We start from the raw sequence: 19,976 nt of genomic DNA on the forward strand, positions 1-19,976 counted from the left end.
TATAGCATTTTAGTTTTATGTTTTTGTTTGATTTGTAAAAATTTCTTTATCAAAAACCCTAATACTTTACTTGATTTTTTAAATAATTTCATCAATATGGGGATTTCATGATATCATTTCTTTTATTATTAAACCTAGTTTTTAGTCTGTGTGACTGGTTTACCAAGAAATAAATAAGTAGCTTTTATCTGTTTTATTTTTTTTGTTACTCTTAATAACTGGCATTTTTCTGGGTGGGAAGATATGCTCCAATTGGATTCCCATTTCTTCTAAATTCTTTTTGTAAAATGTCAGTATATTGTGTTGTCTTTATTATTATATATATTATGCAATTGTCTGCAAATAGTCTGACTTTTGTTCCTGAACTAATGCAATTTGGCAGGTCATTTATGTAGATTAGAAACAGTAGTGGGACTAACATTGTCCTTGAGGCACACCTGAGTTAACTATTAATGGTGTTGATTTGGAGCCATTTATTATTACTGTTTGTTCTCTCCATTTTAAGAAATCCTGAATCCTTTTAATGAACCATTAATGCCAAAGTATTTTTTTTTAAAGCAGGCAACGTTGGTTAACTTTGTTTAAAGTACTTAGTACATATTTGTTATTTTTCTGATTTCATATTATGTTGTAACTATACATATATATATGACAACAAGCATATGTGCAAATCTTGTCTTTTTGTATGAGAAAAATGCTTATTGTTACTAATTACCTTCAGTCTCTTTGAAAATAATAGCAGCACTTGTCTTGTCTTCTGAAATATTTATTGCCTCTACAGGTCCACCACCTTGTCCTCTTTTATTTTTAAACAATATAATAAGTTGATCTTTGGTAACATCTTCAGGAAAGCCTGTAACTTTCAATTTGTTTGTTTTCTTTGATAGACTTGTAGGTATCAATTTGGCTTCTGCAGAAACATTTTCTGCTGAATTGTTTGACTTTATTCCTGATGATAATAACATTTCACTAATTTCAGTAATGGCTTTAGGACTAGTATCAGTTTCATCATAAAGTGGGCTCACTTTAAGGGGAATGCCAGAAAAAATGACTGTGTCCCCTCGACTCATCACCAAATCAACAGCTGCAAAAAAAAGAAGGTAAATAAGTATGAATAAAAAATGGATATTGCAACAAATATTTTATCTTCTTTTCAATTCTTCTTCTAATATATTACAGACGTTACTTCAAAAAAGAAGATAATTATGTCCTTCACATGTGTTAATCATGTCATGCATGTTAATCAATAACTTAAACTCTGCTAAGTCATTTGTTTTCCTGGCTGATTCAGGCAACCCATTAGATGCTCTAATGGCGCTAGGGAGCAATTCTACTAATTTGTTCTAGCGTATAGAATAAGAAATATGCCTCTATCTTTGTGTCTTTCTGAGTATTTCATTAGATTTTGTTTTTCCATTTGTAAATTATGGTTCAATGTTTTCTGTTTTATAGCTACTTTACTTTTTATTCTTCTGTCCTGAAGTGTCTCTAAGTTTAGTGATTTTACTAATAGTGACTCTAATCAAATTTGAATATTCTTTTGTTAAAAATCTCACTGTTCTATTTTGTGTTCTAGTTTCTTTATGCTTTCTTGAGTTGAGGGATCCCAAACAGCAGATTCATATTCTAATATAGGCTCAACTAAAGTTATATAGCATTTTAGTTTTATGTTTTTGTTTGATTTGTAAAAATTTCTTTATCAAAAACCCTAATACTTTACTTGATTTTTTAAATAATTTCATCAATATGGGGATTTCATGATATCATTTCTTTTATTATTAAACCTAGTTTTTAGTCTGTGTGACTGGTTTACCAAGAAATAAATAAGTAGCTTTTATCTGTTTTATTTTTTTTGTTACTCTTAATAACTGGCATTTTTCTGGGTGGGAAGATATGCTCCAATTGGATTCCCATTTCTTCTAAATTCTTTTTGTAAAATGTCAGTATATTGTGTTGTCTTTATTATTATATATATTATGCAATTGTCTGCAAATAGTCTGACTTTTGTTCCTGAACTAATGCAATTTGGCAGGTCATTTATGTAGATTAGAAACAGTAGTGGGACTAACATTGTCCTTGAGGCACACCTGAGTTAACTATTAATGGTGTTGATTTGGAGCCATTTATTATTACTGTTTGTTCTCTCCATTTTAAGAAATCCTGAATCCTTTTAATGAACCATTAATGCCAAAGTATTTTTTTTTAAAGCAGGCAACGTTGGTTAACTTTGTTTAAAGTACTTAGTACATATTTGTTATTTTTCTGATTTCATATTATGTTGTAACTATACATATATATATGACAACAAGCATATGTGCAAATCTTGTCTTTTTGTATGAGAAAAATGCTTATTGTTACAAATTACCTTCAGTCTCTTTGAAAATAATAACAGCACTTGTCTTGTCTTCTGAAATATTTATTGCCTCTACAGGTCCACCACCTTGTCCTCTTTTATTTTTAAACAATATAGTAAGTTGATCTTTGGTAACATCTTCAGGAAAGCCTATGACTTTCAATTTGTTTGTTTTCTTTGATAGACTTGTAGGTTCCAATTCAATTTCAGCAGAAGCATTTTCTGAGAAACTTTTAGACAACTGTTTTGGTTCTGAGGGTAACACTGTGTCATTAACATTAGTCTCAGCTCTATGACTCCCTAGATCAGGCACATCGAATAGTCGGCTCACTTTAAGTTGTATGTCATTAATAACCACTATGTCTCCTCGGCTCATTATCAAGTCAACAGCTGTGTAAGAAAAGATAAAGTATAAATAGCAATAGCAAACATAAAATCCATTTTTTACGTGTTCAATAAATTTTATAAAAATAAAACCTTTTTTTTCAGTTTGATAATGTAATGACTGTCTACAAAGTAATACAGAGATAATAAAATTTATTTTAAGTAAGTCCAATAATGTTTTTTTGTTTTGTTCATTTATAATGTAAGTAAAAAGTAGTAAAGTTCCCCTTTCAGACCTTGTGGTCTATAGGGCAGATGATGTAAAGGTCATCTGTTTCTGTGGCCTACAGTTAACAAGGGTGTCATGTGGCCAGCACAAAGACTAACCCCCTTTACTTTTCCCTAACTAATGTCAGGTACCCATTAGAGCTGGGTGGACTCAGAGGTGCCAGAAGATACCAAAATTAAAAATCCCAGTCTTCACCAGGATTCGGGCCCCGGTCCTCAGTTCGGAAGCCAAGCGCTTTACCGCTAAGCCACCTCGCCTCCTATTTATAATATAGAATATCTTTATCACATTTTGTATTCATAAAAAAAAAATTAACTTTCATATATATTTTTATCAAAATATTCATTATAAAACGTTATTCTGAACTTTTTTCGGATTTTTTAAATAGCTTTGATCATGTAGTCTAAGACAAAATAAATTATTACAATGACATGACTATTATTTTTATTTCACCTTCTGGATCCTTAAAAATGATAACAGCACTTTTCTTATCTTCTGATATTTGGACATCTTCAACTGGTCCACCACCTTGAGCTCTTTTGTTTTTGAAAAGTATATTTAACTGGTCTCTCGTGATATTCCCAAGATCGCCTTCAACGTTCAGCTTTCTTTTTTTATCTGACATTTCAACTGTGCCTATAAATCAAACACAAAGTTTCAGGAAATTCATTTCTAACAAGATAATAATTGTTACTTTTAAAAATGTTGTACCTGACTGAAAAAAAAAAGTGAAACTTATGAATCTTTTTTTTAGGAGAAAATTCATGAGCACATAATGAGAACTTAGTTTAGGTAGAGTAAGAAAGAGAATAATCTAAGAATAAGTTGCCCTCAGGATTAAAAGTCTTGTGTGGTAAAATTAACTATTAAAAAAATTGTTAACAAGAAAATAGATGGCAATGAATTGGTAAATATATATAACCTCTCATATCTCTCAGGAGGCTGGCAATTGGAACTCACTGGGTAAACACATTAAAGTTTGATCTTAAATACTTGGAAACATTAAGAAGATGGACAGTTTGTATGGAAAACTAGTGAGCTCAGGCCACATACACAAGAGCTACGGCCTAAGACTTACTTAGGTAGATAACAACACTTACTAAAACAAATGTGATGTAATGAGGAAGCATAACCTAAAATAAAATGTTATATATTGTTATAAAACTCAAAATTTGTGCAGGAGTCTCAAATAATGAAGTGTTGATCCAGGATGGTTTATTTCCAATTCGATTAAATGTTTACAATCATAATGCTAGTTAACATGTAGACATAATTGATTACTTATAAATAACAAAGTAATAAGCCAAACTGCAAAACAATATATAATAAGCATCATAAGACGACTATTATGATGCCTTCTAATACAAGAGATGTAGATTGAATTTGCCATCGGGATCATTACAGTGTAAATAAAGGACTTTATAGCTTTCCTATAGTCTGCATTAGAAAGAAATTGTCAGCTTCACAATACGACATTTAGAAAGCATCAGACTGTTTCTTAGGTCAATGATTAATATGGTTTCACTGATAAGTTAGAGGCATCAGTGAATATAAAATAAAAACCTGACATATATTTGATATCATATATAATATATGCACTGTAATTAAGTATAAGCCATTGTAAAATAACAAGTGTGTTTTAATGGTCATCTTATAGCCGTTACATATATGTAATATATGACAACAGTCGCAAAACAACTATGGATAATCCTATGGAAATGAGATGATAGCCTGGCAATTAGCTGTAGTTGGAATGATGTCTACCACATCATTTCCCACCTCTCCAAGCAGCTGATGTATACAAAGGAGCTGCAAGTGGTGTTACAGATTGGGGTCCTTCTCTGTGGCTAACGAGCACTTTCAGCCCAAAGCTTACAGGTTTAGGTGCTAGTTACTCCCTATTGCCCCTTCTCCTGTTAGTGAAGACAGTTCCACTGGACTCAATATCGGAGCCATATGTGAAGGCGGGAGTTGAACTAGTTGTCAGAGGCTACTTGAGATGCATGCCATTAGAAAGCATTTTATAGGTAGTGGAGTGCTTATATCCATTAAGTACCATTTCTGGCAATGATAGCCTTGCAGAACCATATATATATTTTATACATAAGGCTGCCTGGTCAAGTAGTATGCACTCTGGAATGTCATCTCAATGGTCCATGGCTCAAACCCTGCCCACCACCATCCCCTACCATCCTGCATTTTTAGGCTAGGATTTAATAATCTCCAATTCTGAAGAAATATCTGAAACATGTTTACATGCAAATATATACAGGCCATTCTGTTAGATCTAATGCTTTTGTTATATATTTGTAAGACATGAAAAAGAACTAGATTAGAAACCTTTAATTCGCCACACATGAAAGTATACTAGCCTATATATATATGAAATCAGAAACATGTTAAATTTATTTCTACCAGCTGCATTATTAAAATTGGCCTGCTATTACTAGAGTTTTTAAAGTAACAACTTACTGTTTAGCATTTTATTTATTTGACGAAGAATAAACATATTATTCTCATTAGGTCTGGTAGTTTTGTGATGTTTAAAATGTCCTCAAGTGAAATAGATGATTATTGCCTATTAGAATCTAGATAAGTATAATATAATATAAACATCTACTAGATCTAGTCTATATCTAGATTTCTAGATTGACTATATATATTGTAGACTCAGATATCAGTATAGCCTACTATCAGTGTAACTTATGAGTGTATAACTCCAATCCATTATCCAGGCCCAGACTCCTGCCAGGCTTTATTTAAATTTCCTTATAGTATAAAGTATAATACTATTAATAGTATAGTATAGTAGTTAAAAACTTAAATAGTTATAAGTTATAGCAGCTAGACTCTTACTTAGTCACTCTAGACTCTAGATTAGTCTAGTCAGTCTAGATTCTAGATATAGAGTTCATAGTGACACAGACAACACATATCACAATCATCACAATGACAAATCAAATAGTCTATGTCACTCTATTGGCTGATAGAGACTTTGATGTCTGATCTAAATCTAGAGATAGACCTAGATAATCTAGCACGTAGTAGGCATTGGGCCTCGAATCATAGGGCATGCAGGGTCTAATCCAGATTCACACAGATCTGAATCAAAACTACTCTGTCAGTCTTTGAATCACTTTGATCGGATTAATCCGTATCTAAAGATAGATCTAGATATATTATAAATTATAGATATTTAAGACTAGATCTAGGTTAGTTCTTCTTTACTCAAATAATGATCACATTCACATGATCATCATTATTCATTATACTATTATTAGTATTATACTTATACTAGAATTTACTAGATCTATTTAATAGTATTTAATATTTATACTTGAATCAAGACAAGATATAAGATATCGATTAGCATTCTCAGTTCTGTCTCATTTCTCATTCATGATCATGAATGACATGATTGTCAATTCAGTGATTTTTACCTTTTAACCAAATGAATTAGGCTTTATTATATTTTTTTTAGCTTTGTTTGGTTGACAATCTGAAAGTGAAAATATTTACTAATTTACGAGCATAAATCTAAGACTAATGCTAGATTTACTTGAATTAGATTGTCATATCTATTTATATAGATCTATTCCAGTCGGAAGTTCAAGAAGTGGTCGTTTCAGTTTTGACTTAGAACTCTGTATTTTCCCAAAATTTTAGACTTTTATCTTGATAGAAATACTGCAGTGCGGGAATTTCCGAAATAATTATTATTTATTTATTTATTTATTTTTTACGGAGAAAAACCCAGACCTATATAACGTAACTGCTTTGCACAGGCGCACCAGAGCACAATTTAAACAAACTAGGTAACAAGGTTACAAAGACAGTTTGTGTAGAAACTCAAACTCAAAATCGGCCCCCGAAGTGGTCCAGCCAGGCAGTTAAAAAGAACATATACCAGAAAAAAAATTCTATCAAAGACAAATGACAGAAGTATGAAGAAAGAAGGTTGACAGATCTTTGATTATGTGGTGCCCCAGCAGACCAAAGGATAAGTGAAAGTGAATGTAAATTTAAAGTTCGATGTGAACCTGGCCTAACTGATGTCTTATAATGAATATCAAATTGTTGTTTTGTAAAGGGTCAATCTCTTATTCAAATCCTCAAGAAAACACATTTCCGTAATTTTTTTTAGGAAACCTCATCAGCGTTGGCGCTATTGGACCTCATTCACCAATCGTAAACAAACAACATTCTCTATCTCTTCTATACAAATACGATCTAATTTTAATACACAGTGGCTATCACGTGACAGTTTTTTCGTTGTTTTATCAATATGATCACGTGAGTAAATGTTGTTTGTTTACGATTGGTGAATGAGGTCCAGTGCTCATAGGAATCCTTGGGCCCTAGGCCTCTTTTCTTTGCCTCTTTTGTGGGCTTTCTTCCTGTCTTTTAGATACATTTACATATGTTTGTTTGTAATTTTTAGGTCCAATCTTCTGTTTTAGTCACTTCACAGTATTTTATGCTAAAGAAATAGCACATCTATCTCCTCATAGATACATTTACATATTTTTCTTTGTAAAAAAAAAGGGGGAATTTTCCTCTTGATTAAATATAGTCTTTAAATTCTTATACATTTCAATTTTCATTTCATTTACTTTAATGTACATTTTACTTTATTTTTTTTTAATTTAACATTTTCTCTCCTACATTGTATAATCCTTATATATGATCTACAATTCTATTTAGGATTTTGTTGTTATAAGTAGCTGTTAAATACATGTTCCATATAAGTATTCTACACTCTGCTAACAAAATCAAGTTTTACTTTTTGCTTTGGGTATTTTATTATAAAATATTGCTATACCTATGTTGACCTTGGTCAGACTGTTGGCATTTAAAATGTTCGACAGAGTTTCTCTCACAATGGTGAAGTTTGGACACTCCCCAAACGAATTTTTTTCTGGTTTGTCATTATCTACCCCACATAGTTTACATGTGTATTTTTGGGCTGCCCTGTCTCTACCCTTCTTCTTTATTGGGGTCATTTCGTAAATCAGTCTGTAGGCCACCAGCTCCCGTGCTTTCGGAGTTATAATATGTGTTTATTGTGCAATGGCGTGAATGCGTCCGTGTGTGTATAATTGACCACTATTCCTTATTCCCCCCCCCCCACACACTATCAGGTTGTTTACTTTAATGGCCCTTCCAAAAATTGTTGTACCCATATATTGAAAGGTTCTAATTATTTTCTTTATCGTATCTGCTATTTTATTCCATTGATTTTAATGTAAATTTAAGTGCCAGGTTTTTGGTCCACACGATGCCACAGATTTTAATCTCTTTTTCTATCCTAAGCTTAAAAGGGAAAACTGGGGGGGGGGGGGGTATCCCATCTACCTAACCCCTTTATGGCTGATTTCTGGTTATTAATATTAGACCCGCTCGCCCTCCCAAAAAGTGTAATTTTCTCTATTATTATTAAATCGTCTGCATAGGCCTTTTTGATTTTAACTACGGGATTTGTCCCTGGGATTTTAATACCTGAATTCTTGGTCTAACCTAAAATTAAGGTTTTCTGATAGGGGTTCCAGGCAGATGATGAATAAAAAAAAAGGAGAAAGGGGACACCCTTGCCTGACCGATCTTTTAATGGGGATCCGATCAATAAGAGATTGGTTGATAATTAGCTGACTTGTGGCATCTGTGCAGACCAAATTTATATATTTTGTTAGGGACTTGTCTATGTTTGTCTTGTCTAGTATCCTAAAGAGATAGTCGTGGTCCACTCTGTCAAAGACTTTTTCTTGGTCTATAGTCTAGTCTAGCGTCTCATGAATGTGTGTAACTCTAAATAATTTACAAGTTACTGTGAGTAAAATCTGTCTATTGTTGTCTCCTCAGGGTATGATCTATGTTTTAGGGTAGTTATACCCTTCCGTTTGGCCGTAACGCCGTAAATTTATAAAAAAAATGTCCTTTAGTTGTGTTCTGTGGTTTGGTATCGTATGTGGCACTGCAGTTCACGCGCTAATATGAAAAACTAATTAATTGTTGTTTTAAATTATGCCCAACTTATATGCATAGACTGTTTCTCTTTAAAAAATAAAGTAAACATTTTTGTGTGTAAAATGTAGTCGTTAATATAACATAACTTACATAAATTAGCAATACAAATGTAAAATATTTTTTGACAAAAAGTCTAAGACCATTTGCATAAATGTGTTAAAAGTATGCTAAATAGTTATTTCCCCTACTAAAAAAAAGCTTCCCGTGTTTGTTACTATTAATAGTAATTAGTTGTAAAAGTGGTGTAACGTGTTTTTTTATGAAAAAAAATAACAACGGGGGCCGCTAAAAAGCGTTATTACCAAGACCAGTGATGCTCAACCTTATTCTGCCGGCGGACCATTTTAAATTCCAATAATTGTGTCGCGGCCCACAAAGGAATTAGTAAACCATTTATTTTATATTTTGATAAATATTCTCATCAATTCTATTAGATGTAATCTTACAAACTCATCTCAAACCAAGAGTGCTGCATCAGTTATTTATGTTTTGATCTCATAAAGATAACGTAGGGAAAGATTTTTTTTTTTTGTAGAGGAGATTTTCTCCCTTTTGTGCTGACGTCTTGCGGGCCGGATAGAGTCACGGCCCGCATGCCGTATTTTGGGCAACACCGCCATAGACCAAAGTTATTACGTATTGTTGATAAAAAGAGACTTAGCCATCGTAATTGTTGGTCAATGTAAGTGTTTTAGCTGCCATTAAACCAATGAAAGCTGTAGGTGAAACGTATTGTTATTGTTCCCTTTGTTGAGTTGCATGAACAAAGTCGGATCTAAATCAAAGATGAATCCATACTAATACAGAAGCGGCTTTTTGAAGTAGCCACTTCTACTTCTTCTTCTTCAACTGTCAGGTAGAGTTGAGCCCTCGGCTCTTGGAACTCTAGGCCAGCAAAAGTGAACAAGAGCTCCATCTTATCGGTCTGAATGAGAACAGTGTACACAAGTGGGTCAGACTCGCAGCAAGAGACCGCATACACTAAGACCCCCGCCACTTTCCTTTTCTATACCAGGCTAACTGTGCGGGACACGCCATTTATGTAACGGCCCCTTGAGGAACAGCGCCTGGATTGTGACAAGGTTGTGGGACCTTTTTTTACAACTCCGCGCAATGCAATGAGGATGCTCTCGCACCCCCTTAGGCACCCCCACGGGAGTCTTGTTTTGCTACCGTTTAACCTAATCGTTTCCTCTTACGATCGGGCGCCACTATGAGGCAGGATAGCATGCCCGGGGAAGTATCCACAGACGACGAGCTTGATGTCTGAACAAGGATAAGACAAATTCTAGTTACAAAAAAAAAAACAAGTTTTACCAAAACAGATTCCAGTTTTCAAGTCTGCATTATTGGTCATTGTACTGAAGTTGACTGCTTTAATTCCCATCTTCTTATTTTAGGTAGCCTTCACCATGGATTCATATTGCCGTAATAAAACTCATCACAAATAAAAGAAACACTGGGCGTAGCCAAGATTTTTTTTTTTGGGGGGGGGGGGGAATCCCACGGAAAAAAATTATATATATATATATATATATATATATATATATATATATATATATATATATATATATGTGTGTGTGTGTGTGTGTGTGTGTGTGTGTGTGTGTGTACATAATTAATCTTTATTACATTCTGACCCTTTCGGAAGACGTTTATTGTTTATTGTAGACTCCCCGCCCTTGCTAGCAAGGGGGTCTGGGGGAGTTCGCAGCGCTCCCCCAGCGCGGGGCGAAGCCCCGCCGCCGAGCACTATTTCTGGTATTGAAAGCCAACAAAATGCATATTCTGAGGTATCTACAGTGCATTATCTTGCTATTAAAAATTTTTATTTCACAAACCTAATGTGCTATTCTTACTGACTTAGACCCTCTCGCGCCGTTCGGCGCATTTTCCGGCAAGCTGTTACCGAAACTTTTATTTTGCGTAATTCATTTTGTCGGAGAACATGTCCCGCAAAACCTCATGCGACGCTCTGTCACAACCTTACTAAGGATTCGACTCCCAGTTCGGCATATGATTTCTTTGATTTAGACCCGATCTCTATAACTGACTCCTAAAATCTGTCTTAGCCATCTTTGTTGAGCCACATTTAATGTTTTTCAATTTCGGCAGAAGACTATTCACACTTTATTAATGGAGCCCAAGCCACTGGTAGAAATTTGTAACCTTTCTTGACCACGCTCTTGGAATTATCCATGCCAGTATTTCGCTTTAGATTTTATATCGAAAAGGAATTTTTTTTCGTCAAATCATCTGTTGAGGGATTTTAAACTAAAAAATCTCTGGAGTTTTTTTTGTTGTTTTTTTTTAAATTCAAAACCCCATTTAGCTACGATGATAGAATTTTGTGACTTAGTTTACTTTAAAATAATATTGCAGAGAGAGGTTTTCAACTCTAAACGCTCTGTAGGGGAATTTTAAACTCAAAACCATCTGGAGGGGTTTTAAACTTTAAAGAAAAAGCCATCTGGATGAGGGGGATTTAAACTTAAAACCCCTTTCGCTAAGCTCATAGATTTTATAGTGTGTAATTCGCTTTTTTTTTTATATTGAAGAGGTGCTTTTTAGCTTCAAACCCCAACTGGAGGGGGGGGGGGGGTTAAACTCAAAACCCCTTTGGCTACGCTCATAGAATTTTGAGTGTGTAATTTGCTTTTTTTTATATTGAAGAGGGGGTTTATCGTAAATTTTGGAGGGGATTTTAAAATCTTTAACTGTGCTGTTGGAATTTGGGGATTGTTGTTTGCATTTTTTTTGTTTTGTTTTATAGAAGAGGGGGATTTAACTGCAAAAACCTCTGGTAGGGGGTTTAAAATTCGAAACCCCCTGTAGGGGGTTTTAAACTCAAAGCCCCCTAGGTAGAGGGATTTGTATCTTAAAACCCCCTGATAGGTGTTTTTTAAATCTCAAAACTCCCTGGAAGAGGGTTTTTTAACTCAAAACCCCCTCGGCTGTGCTGTGTTAATTAAGTGATGATTTAGTATTAAAATCTCACCTAAAATAAACAAAATGAAAGCAAAAATCAGTCACTTAATTCCGACCCCCCCCCCCCCCCGCGGGGGGGGGGATTTCATTTCGGGGGGGGGGGGGTTTGAACCCTAAGAACCCCCCCCCCCCCCCCCCCTGGCTATGCCCATGAAAGAAACTGACTATATATATAAATACACTCATAAATTCTCATCAACCTCATCTAAGTCATGAATTTCTTAAGACTTTTACTTTGAACGAAAGCTTTAATTAATCTTAATAAACAGGCTTTCAGCACATTTTTTTGTCTTAAATTTATGCAGCTGTTTCACTTAGGGATCTGTTGGTACGTTTCGACTATTTAAGGGGATCCACGGGTCAAAAAAAGTTTGAGAACCTATGCCTTATTGTGTCCGGAAATGGGATCTTTGGGCAACTCAATGACCCTGGATGACTCTTTATCTATTAGATTCCAGACATTACTTCAAAAGAGAAAATAATTATGTCTTACGCATTTCATTAGTCAATCTAGTCACGAGTGTTTATCCGTGACTTAAAACTCTGCTAAGTCTTTGGTTTATATGGCTGATTCAAGCAACCCATTCCATTTTCTAACTGAACATAGGGAAGAAGAGGACTTGTGAAAACTTTCCTAGCATATCGAATAAGAAATGTGCCTCTATAACTTTGCGTCTGAGTATTTTATTAGGTTTTGTTTTTCTATTTGTAAATTATGGTTTAGTGTTTTATGTGTCTTTTATGTGGCGGGAATATAAGATGCATACAAGAGTGAGGGGAGCACTATACAGCGCTGTAGACTTTCAGTTTTGAGGATATGCTCAAGTCTGCCAAAAGCAGCACTGGCACGTGCAACATCTCATCATCTAGGTTGGCGTCTGTGGATTGGTGCTTACGGGGCAGGCAAACTTTTTAAACATTTGCTAGTTTCTGGCCACCTATGAGAATGTCTGGTTCTGTGACATTTATTTGAAGGAGGTTGGTGCAGCACTTCAGTCTTTTTTTTTTTTTTATACATTTTTTTGCAATTTGTTTATTTCTGACTGTCTTCGGGTACATGCTTTGTACAACTGCATTGTACTAGGTAAAAAGTTGATACAAACGATTTTTCATGTTGTGTTGTATGAAAGTTAAAAGAAAATAGGTCTATTATGTAATCAAAAATACGACTACTAAGAATAAGAAGGAACAAGTTGATTATACATTGATTTAAAGGCTGATAAAACATTTTATTGTAATGATCGTAGAAAAAACATGTTAATTTATCATATTAATCAATATGCTTCAGTGTAATACAATAATGGGAAGTCTGCGCATATTATCTAGTATTAACTTTACACTTAAATGCTAAAAAACAAATTCTAAACTGTAAATATAACAAGTCACAAAAAGAGATCTATTCATTTATAAATACCTAAGAAAAAAACAGCAACATAAAATGTGCATAATAGATTTTTAATGCTAAGAAGTAGCAAATATTTTAAGCATTTTGGCAGTGGAGTTTGCTTGGAAGATTCCTACACCAATAATTTATTTTTTTTTAGAACAAAACAAGCTTTGGTAGTCATGCGTAAAACTCAAGGTATATAAGACTTATGCTAACTTAAATATATCTTATTACATATCAGTAAGCTCAGATAGCACAACATTGTAACATCATAATGGAAAAATACTGACTTCCTATAAAAATCACCTACACATGTTTTAGAGTAAAAAAAAAAAGAGCAGACCAAATGTGACAAAATACCTTGTGTCTTTTTTCTGTCATTAAGATTTTTGTTGTTGATTCTATAAATATTTTATGTTCTTTTGATACCATGTAATTAATTAACATGTATGAATAACTTGCCATAACCTTTACCTCTATATTTTTTCAGCCTCTTAGAGTATTTGTATCTTCAATGCTCATGCAACACCCTTGTAATGTAGTAATTTTAAAGAAGCTTTGTATAAGCTATATACCAATTTCAAGTTTATCACAGCATTCTGACATGCCCTAAAAACATTTTAATATTCCAACATGAGCTCACGCCCTTTCACCTCATTCATGCCCTGCCAACTATGACAGCAAAAAACCCTGAAGATTTGATCAATAACTTAAGTTCTTTAGTTTATGTTTCTCTAAAAGGGTGCAAAGACATATAGTCGCTTTATTCTTTATGGGCAATTCAATATTACATGAAAAAAAAAAAAAAAAAAAGCAAAGGAAAAAAGTTTGGCCTAACAGGTCTACTTTCCTACACCTACTCTTGGTCTGTATATTCTAACATTTCCTGTTACTTAGGCCTATACTTTACCTCCTTGAAATGGTTGGGGGTTTACTTTGACTTTTTTTTTTTTGGTCATCTAACTAATGTAAAAACTCATCACATAGCAGTTTCCCTCACGTATACCTTGGCCCATGCATTTGACAAAAAATAATTCTACATACACTATATCACTATCCTTCAGCTCTTCAAAGCTTTATCTAGATATAGATCTTTAAAAAAAATCATTTCATATTGCAAAACAAATTTATTTTATTTTTTATTTGTTTTACTACTCTGGCTCCACAACCCCAATTATTATGTATATAAGGAAAAATAAAGTACCACTTTCAGATATTGAGAGCTATAAGACAGATGATGAAAAGATCATAAATATATATATATATATATATATATATTTATAGATATATTCCTAGATATATATATGGAAATAGATAAATAGAGAAATAATTGCATTCCAAAAAAAATCTGAGAAAGTAGTAATTCAACATAACAGAATTGTATACACCAAACAGTGATGCAGAAACTCAATTCTTAATAAATAGGAAAAGTTTTATAATATTAATGAAATAAAATAAATCAAAAGCTTACAAAGAAAAAATACAAGGCAAAAGATACATTACAATAAAAAGTAATAATTTGTATAGATTTTTTAAAATTATAAACAGAAATATAATTTATTTATTGAACTAAATTTATCTTATTTAAAAAAAAAAAGAGAATATCTTTATTTTTTTTACTAAAATGTTGTCATGGTTCTAAAGTTTTTGGCTTCTCAAGATGCCAGAAGACAGTTTTTAAAATGTGATCAAGTACTCAGGATAGACCTGAGCATCATGAAATATAACATAGATCCCCTGAGAGGGATCCCCACCAGAGTCATAGGGCCTAACACTTCTGGGTTTGTTTGGAAGATGAAGTGTACTGGAATCAGTCCTGATGTTTTCACCAGTTAAGACTCTAGCTACATACATATGTCTGTTGCCATGAAAATCTGGAACAGCAAAATTTTCTGAATAAGATGACTTTGCAGCAAAATAGACACCACTACCAAAGACGGTTCCTGAGAAAAAAATAAAACGGTGAAGTTTTAAGAAATATTTATTGTTTGTATTACTGTTGACAGCACATCACCATCACAGTGCTCATTAAAGCCTTAAGCAGATTAAATATCAGGTAGTCACATAGACATATGCGTCAGAATGGTGAAAGAAAATAGAGATATTTTTTGTCAACTCCAAAAGTGCCAATCAAAGAGTAGTAATTTAGCATTATATGCCAAATACTAAAAACAAATAGAAATGAAACAAACCAAATGCTGTTATACTAGAAATTTAATACAGCTAAATTTTTTCCAAGGCAAACGTTTCTATTTTTCATCTAATAAAATATAAAAATTTGTTGACAAATAAACATTTTGTCAAATTAAACAATATTGATCAGCTGACTAGTTAATAGTGGATGTTCCTTCAAGATATCCCATGTCATCCCACAATAGGTTATGATTAAACTCCTGTGGGTTGACATGGGATGTCAGTAGTCAAGTTTGATCCTGGGAACATCAATTAACAGTCCAGAGTGCAAACTACACAGCCAAACATCCAATCATATTGAGGTTTGCTGGAGGTATTTTTGTTTTCATTAGCATTTTATGAAAATTAAATGCATCCTAAGAAAATGACTCACCATTCACACCACAGTAACTTCTATTAAATCCATTTTCATTAATTTGGGGAATAGGCTTCGAAGCTGTCCCATGAAATAGTCTTTGTTCATTCTGATGACCTTTAGGATTGTTTAATTCTATATCTCTCTTTTTAACAGAGTATTGCTGGTATAGAGTTTTGTTTTGAATCCGAGCAATCTGGTAGAATAAAAAAATAATAATAATACAAGGTAAATCAGAATTTTAATTGGAGACTTTGCAGTCTGAGGCATATAATGTAAATGTAATCTATTTCTGTGACAAACTGCTAATGACAACTACCTTTACTTTCCCCACCTGATGTCAGGTATATCTAATAACGATGTAGTTGGAATCAGTTTTGTGTTGAATAAATAATCTCAGTCTTCACTGAGATTTCAAATCCTGATTCTTTGTCTTCAAACAATGCAAATTAAAATTCAAATGAATTTAAAAGAAAAAGCTCACTGCACAGATAACAATGATTATTACTAATTATTATTATTACAATCAAATTTAGCAACAGCAACATAATATATTGCAAATATTGACTATAGCCAGATATAAAACATTTGAATCAGACCATTAGTCCTGACTGGTATTATGAAGATTTTCTGCAATGCGTTTTTGAGATTTGAGGTTTTTAAAATAAATATCACTCAGGCCATGTTCTATTTTAAGCTTCCTTATATTAACCTGTTGGAATTAAGCTCCACAGAAATAAAGTTTAAATAATTTACCATTTATTATATTATCATGTGTTTTGTTCTTGTTAAGCCCATGTGAATCATTCTTTCCAAAGTCTTCCTTATGCAGCATCCAAGAGTGCTGCGTCTGTCTTTTCATGCAATCTTTTTGCTTTTTGTAAATGGGAATGATTTAGATTTCTATTTGGACTTCTCATCATGTTCTTAGGAAGTTATCTAAATTTGAGGACTAGTGTTATAGGTCCAAGAGCCCTATGACTGCCAGTAAAAAATTCCTGATTGTATTCACAAGAGGCTCTCTATACTTTGGGTGTTTCAAAACATCTTTCAGCATATTGATAATTACGTCTATATGGCAGATGATGTAAAGGCTTACGTCTATATGGCAGATGATGTAAAGGTTATCTGTTTCTGTGGACCTTGTCTCAATCTAGTCATGCATGTTAGTCAATGACCTAAACTCAACTAAGTTGTTGGTTTTCCTGGCTGATTCGGGCAACCCATTCCATTCTCTAATGGCACTAGGGAAGAAGGGGCACTAATATATGTAACTACAGTTGGTCTATATTTGTCATATTTATTAAATAGAAATAATGTATTCTGGTAGTTTATATTTATTAAATAGAAATAATGTATTCTGGTAGTTTAAAGAATTAAGAACTATGATTATATAATTAATAACACTACTTCCAAAGAGATTAAAACAACATTAAATATAGCTTAGAAAAACATATTGACAGCTTATTCTTATTCAATTTGATACACACAAAATTAAATAAAAAAAATCAGGAATATTTTTTTTTTTTTCAAAAATTGAAAACTGGAGATTTTGTGTTTCATTCTTTCAAAAGCTAATATGGCACACACATTCTATGGATTCATGAATATATTCAAAAAAAAAGATCAAAGATGTTCTAACCTTTTTGACTGGAAAATTTGCTCCTTTTGTTGTAAAAAATTGTTCTATTTTATGGTACTCAGGACTTTTAGGGTGTACTTTAACAATCTTTAAATTTTCTGTAGGACCCATTTTATCCCATTTTTTAGGCAATGGCTCACCAGCTGTTGATAAAAAAAAGTTATTTGTTAAGAATAAAAATTTGAAGTCTCAAATATGTAACTAATATTTTATCAGCTTACGAAAGACAAGTATGATCTACAACAAGAGAGACAAGGAGGACTTTCAACTAATATGACTGAGGCAAGTCAAGATTGTGGTATGCACTCTGAACTGTCGTTTGATGGTCAGTATGGCCTAGGGTTCCGACCTTGTCCACCACCATCACTCTGTCATCCTGTGGGAGATTTGTTCTAGGATGTAACTATCTTCAAATCTGAAGGAATTTCCGAAACATGTAAAACAAAGCAAGTACGAGTAGTGTAAACACCATTTGAGAAGGAAAGGTAGACATTTTATTTCTAATGTCTGCAAAATATAGATAAAGTTTTTTTTTCAATCTACTTCGGATCATCAAATATAAAAAAATATATTGGACTGTATTTTCCCATGATAAGATTTATCCATTTCTACTATAAAATGTTTAATTTAATAGTTGAATGTAAGTTAAAAGTTTATGAATGAAATGTAGGATGGATTGAAATTATATTGATACTCAAGATTTGTTTTGAGTCTAAAAATGAATTGGCTTTTTTATAAATTATAAAATGTTGATTATCTAAAACATACATTGTGATTTGTCATAACGTCTGATGAAAAATGTAGATTTCCTTCCATGTTCATCAAGAAAACTTTCCTTCATCCCTTCAAAATCAATTTCAATTTTTCTCCCTTTGGCATCCTTCATTTCAAACCTACTGGCTTTCGTTTTACTGGCTTTTTCAATTTCAATGTTCATTCTAAAAAAAACAGTAATTGCAGCCAATATGTTAACAAAATACTTTGATTAATTAAAAGGAGATTAAAATTTCTAAAAATAAAAACATTTCAAAATGCTTTATATCCTTAATAAGGCTATTCTTGATTGCAAATTAAAAGTAGATTATTTTTTTTTTGTACCCAAATCAAATATTAAATTAAAAAAAAAAAAGTTACCAGTACTAAGATATGCACACAATACAATTTGCTCCTGTTGTAAAGGTCTGGTTCACATAGTGCACAGCCATCTTTTTGCAGCAAAAGCATCTTAAGAATTTAGCTTAATTCAAACTTTGGTTCTACTTATTTCTTTGAGCAAAATATTTTTTTTTACTTTCAGAATTCAAAAAAAGAGTTGAGGTACTTACGTAGAGTCAAAGTTGCGCCACCTATCTCCCTGTTTATACTGCCACTCTATGGATGAGGGTATTGCCTGCATCAGTGACCTGTGATGATGTTGAACTGCTTCAAAAACTAATTTGTTCACCTTTTTTAAAACTTTATACGGTCCTTCAGATTTGAATCCTTTCATTATCAATTCTTGTTCTTGTATTTTGACTTTTATTCTGCTCTGAAGGCCTAGAGTTACTACATCCTTAATCTACAGAATTGATCCCAAAAAAAAAAAACTTAAGCAGTAACTTTTTAGAAGGGGGAGATTGAAAAAGAAAATGTGAATTTGTTGAAATAATTAAGCAAAAATGCAGTGTAAGAGATTGTACTTTTTTAACTTTTAGTGATAGACCATTTTATATTTCTAAACATAATTTCCCCGTTTTATACTTTTGCATTATCTTATAAATTATGGGATCTAAAAATGTTTTAAATTTTTTTAAAGTGCAAATAAGCTCGTATATCACTTATCACTTGTTGGTATATGGTCATTATTTATTTCCCTCAAATTATTTTGCATTTGTTGTCTTAGTTTTAAGGTGATAATATTGTAAGCTGTTTCCCCTTTCAGACTTTGCAGTCTATAGGGCAGATGATGTAAAGGTTATCTGTTTCTGTGGACCATGGTTAACAAGGGTGTGAGGTCATGTGACAAACACAATGACCAACCGCCTTTACTTTTCCCTCAATTAATGTAATTATCTTTTTATCTTATCTTATATAATACAGACGTTACTTCAAAAAAGAAGATGATTACATCCTACGCGTCATGCATTCATTCAGTCATGCATATTAACCAATGACTTAAATTCTGCCAAGTCACTGGTTTTCCTTTGTGTCTTTCTGAGTATTTTATTAAATTTTTTTTTGTATTTGAAGATTATGGTTTAGTATTTTATGTATAATTGCTACTTTACTTTTGCGTCTTCTGTCCTGAAGGCTTTCTAAATTTAGTCCCATATGCTAGAACAAATCTGTACAAATACAAATTTAAGACATGCATGACTAAATGCATGACGCGTAGGACGTAATCATCTTCTTTTTTGAAGTAACGTCTGTATTATATAAGAT

The 19,976-nt window shown here is 32.8% G+C and overlaps 2 protein-coding genes and 1 long non-coding RNA gene across 14 annotated transcripts in view; 1 reads left to right on the forward strand and 2 right to left on the reverse strand.

Annotated features, from left to right (window-relative positions):
• Positions 1-6,651, reverse strand: part of LOC106074370 (protein mono-ADP-ribosyltransferase PARP14-like) — a 44,537-nt gene extending 37,886 nt beyond the window's left edge. The window contains exons 1-5 of one of the 9 annotated variants that reach the window (XM_056018123.1): positions 6,526-6,626; positions 5,439-5,554; positions 3,420-3,602; positions 2,366-2,743; positions 716-1,084 (exon numbers count right to left, since the gene is read on the reverse strand). In XM_056018123.1, the coding sequence (XP_055874098.1) occupies positions 716-1,084; positions 2,366-2,743; positions 3,420-3,602; positions 5,439-5,475 (967 nt within the window). In that variant the 5' untranslated portion in view covers positions 5,476-5,554; positions 6,526-6,626. Of the gene's footprint in view, positions 1-715; positions 1,085-2,365; positions 2,744-3,419; positions 3,603-5,438; positions 5,773-5,822; positions 6,090-6,406 lie in introns of those variants that run through there. The other 8 variants (XM_056018121.1, XM_056018124.1, XM_056018119.1 and 5 more) reach the window with 8 other exon arrangements.
• Positions 6,150-18,979, forward strand: LOC129924234 (uncharacterized). Of its 2 annotated transcripts, none has more exons than XR_008776232.1 (3): positions 6,150-6,178; positions 17,772-18,040; positions 18,853-18,979. It is a non-coding gene; the product is annotated as an uncharacterized LOC129924234 (long non-coding RNA). The 2 variants fall into 2 exon arrangements; XR_008776231.1 differs by lacking the exon at positions 6,150-6,178 and adding an exon at positions 16,087-16,141.
• Positions 13,176-19,976, reverse strand: part of LOC106074294 (protein mono-ADP-ribosyltransferase PARP14-like) — a 41,269-nt gene continuing 34,468 nt past the window's right edge. For all 3 annotated transcript variants that reach the window (XM_056018129.1, XM_056018130.1, XM_056018131.1), the window contains 5 exons: positions 18,881-19,113; positions 18,324-18,493; positions 17,556-17,698; positions 15,932-16,109; positions 13,176-15,308 (listed from right to left, as the gene is read on the reverse strand). In XM_056018129.1, coding sequence (XP_055874104.1) covers positions 15,043-15,308; positions 15,932-16,109; positions 17,556-17,698; positions 18,324-18,493; positions 18,881-19,113 — 990 coding nt within the window. In that variant the 3' untranslated portion in view covers positions 13,176-15,042. The remainder of the gene's footprint in view (positions 15,309-15,931; positions 16,110-17,555; positions 17,699-18,323; positions 18,494-18,880; positions 19,114-19,976) is intronic.

Source organism: Biomphalaria glabrata, chromosome 1, assembly GCF_947242115.1.
Source record: "Biomphalaria glabrata chromosome 1, xgBioGlab47.1, whole genome shotgun sequence".
Classification (NCBI taxonomy): domain Eukaryota; kingdom Metazoa; phylum Mollusca; class Gastropoda; family Planorbidae; genus Biomphalaria; species Biomphalaria glabrata.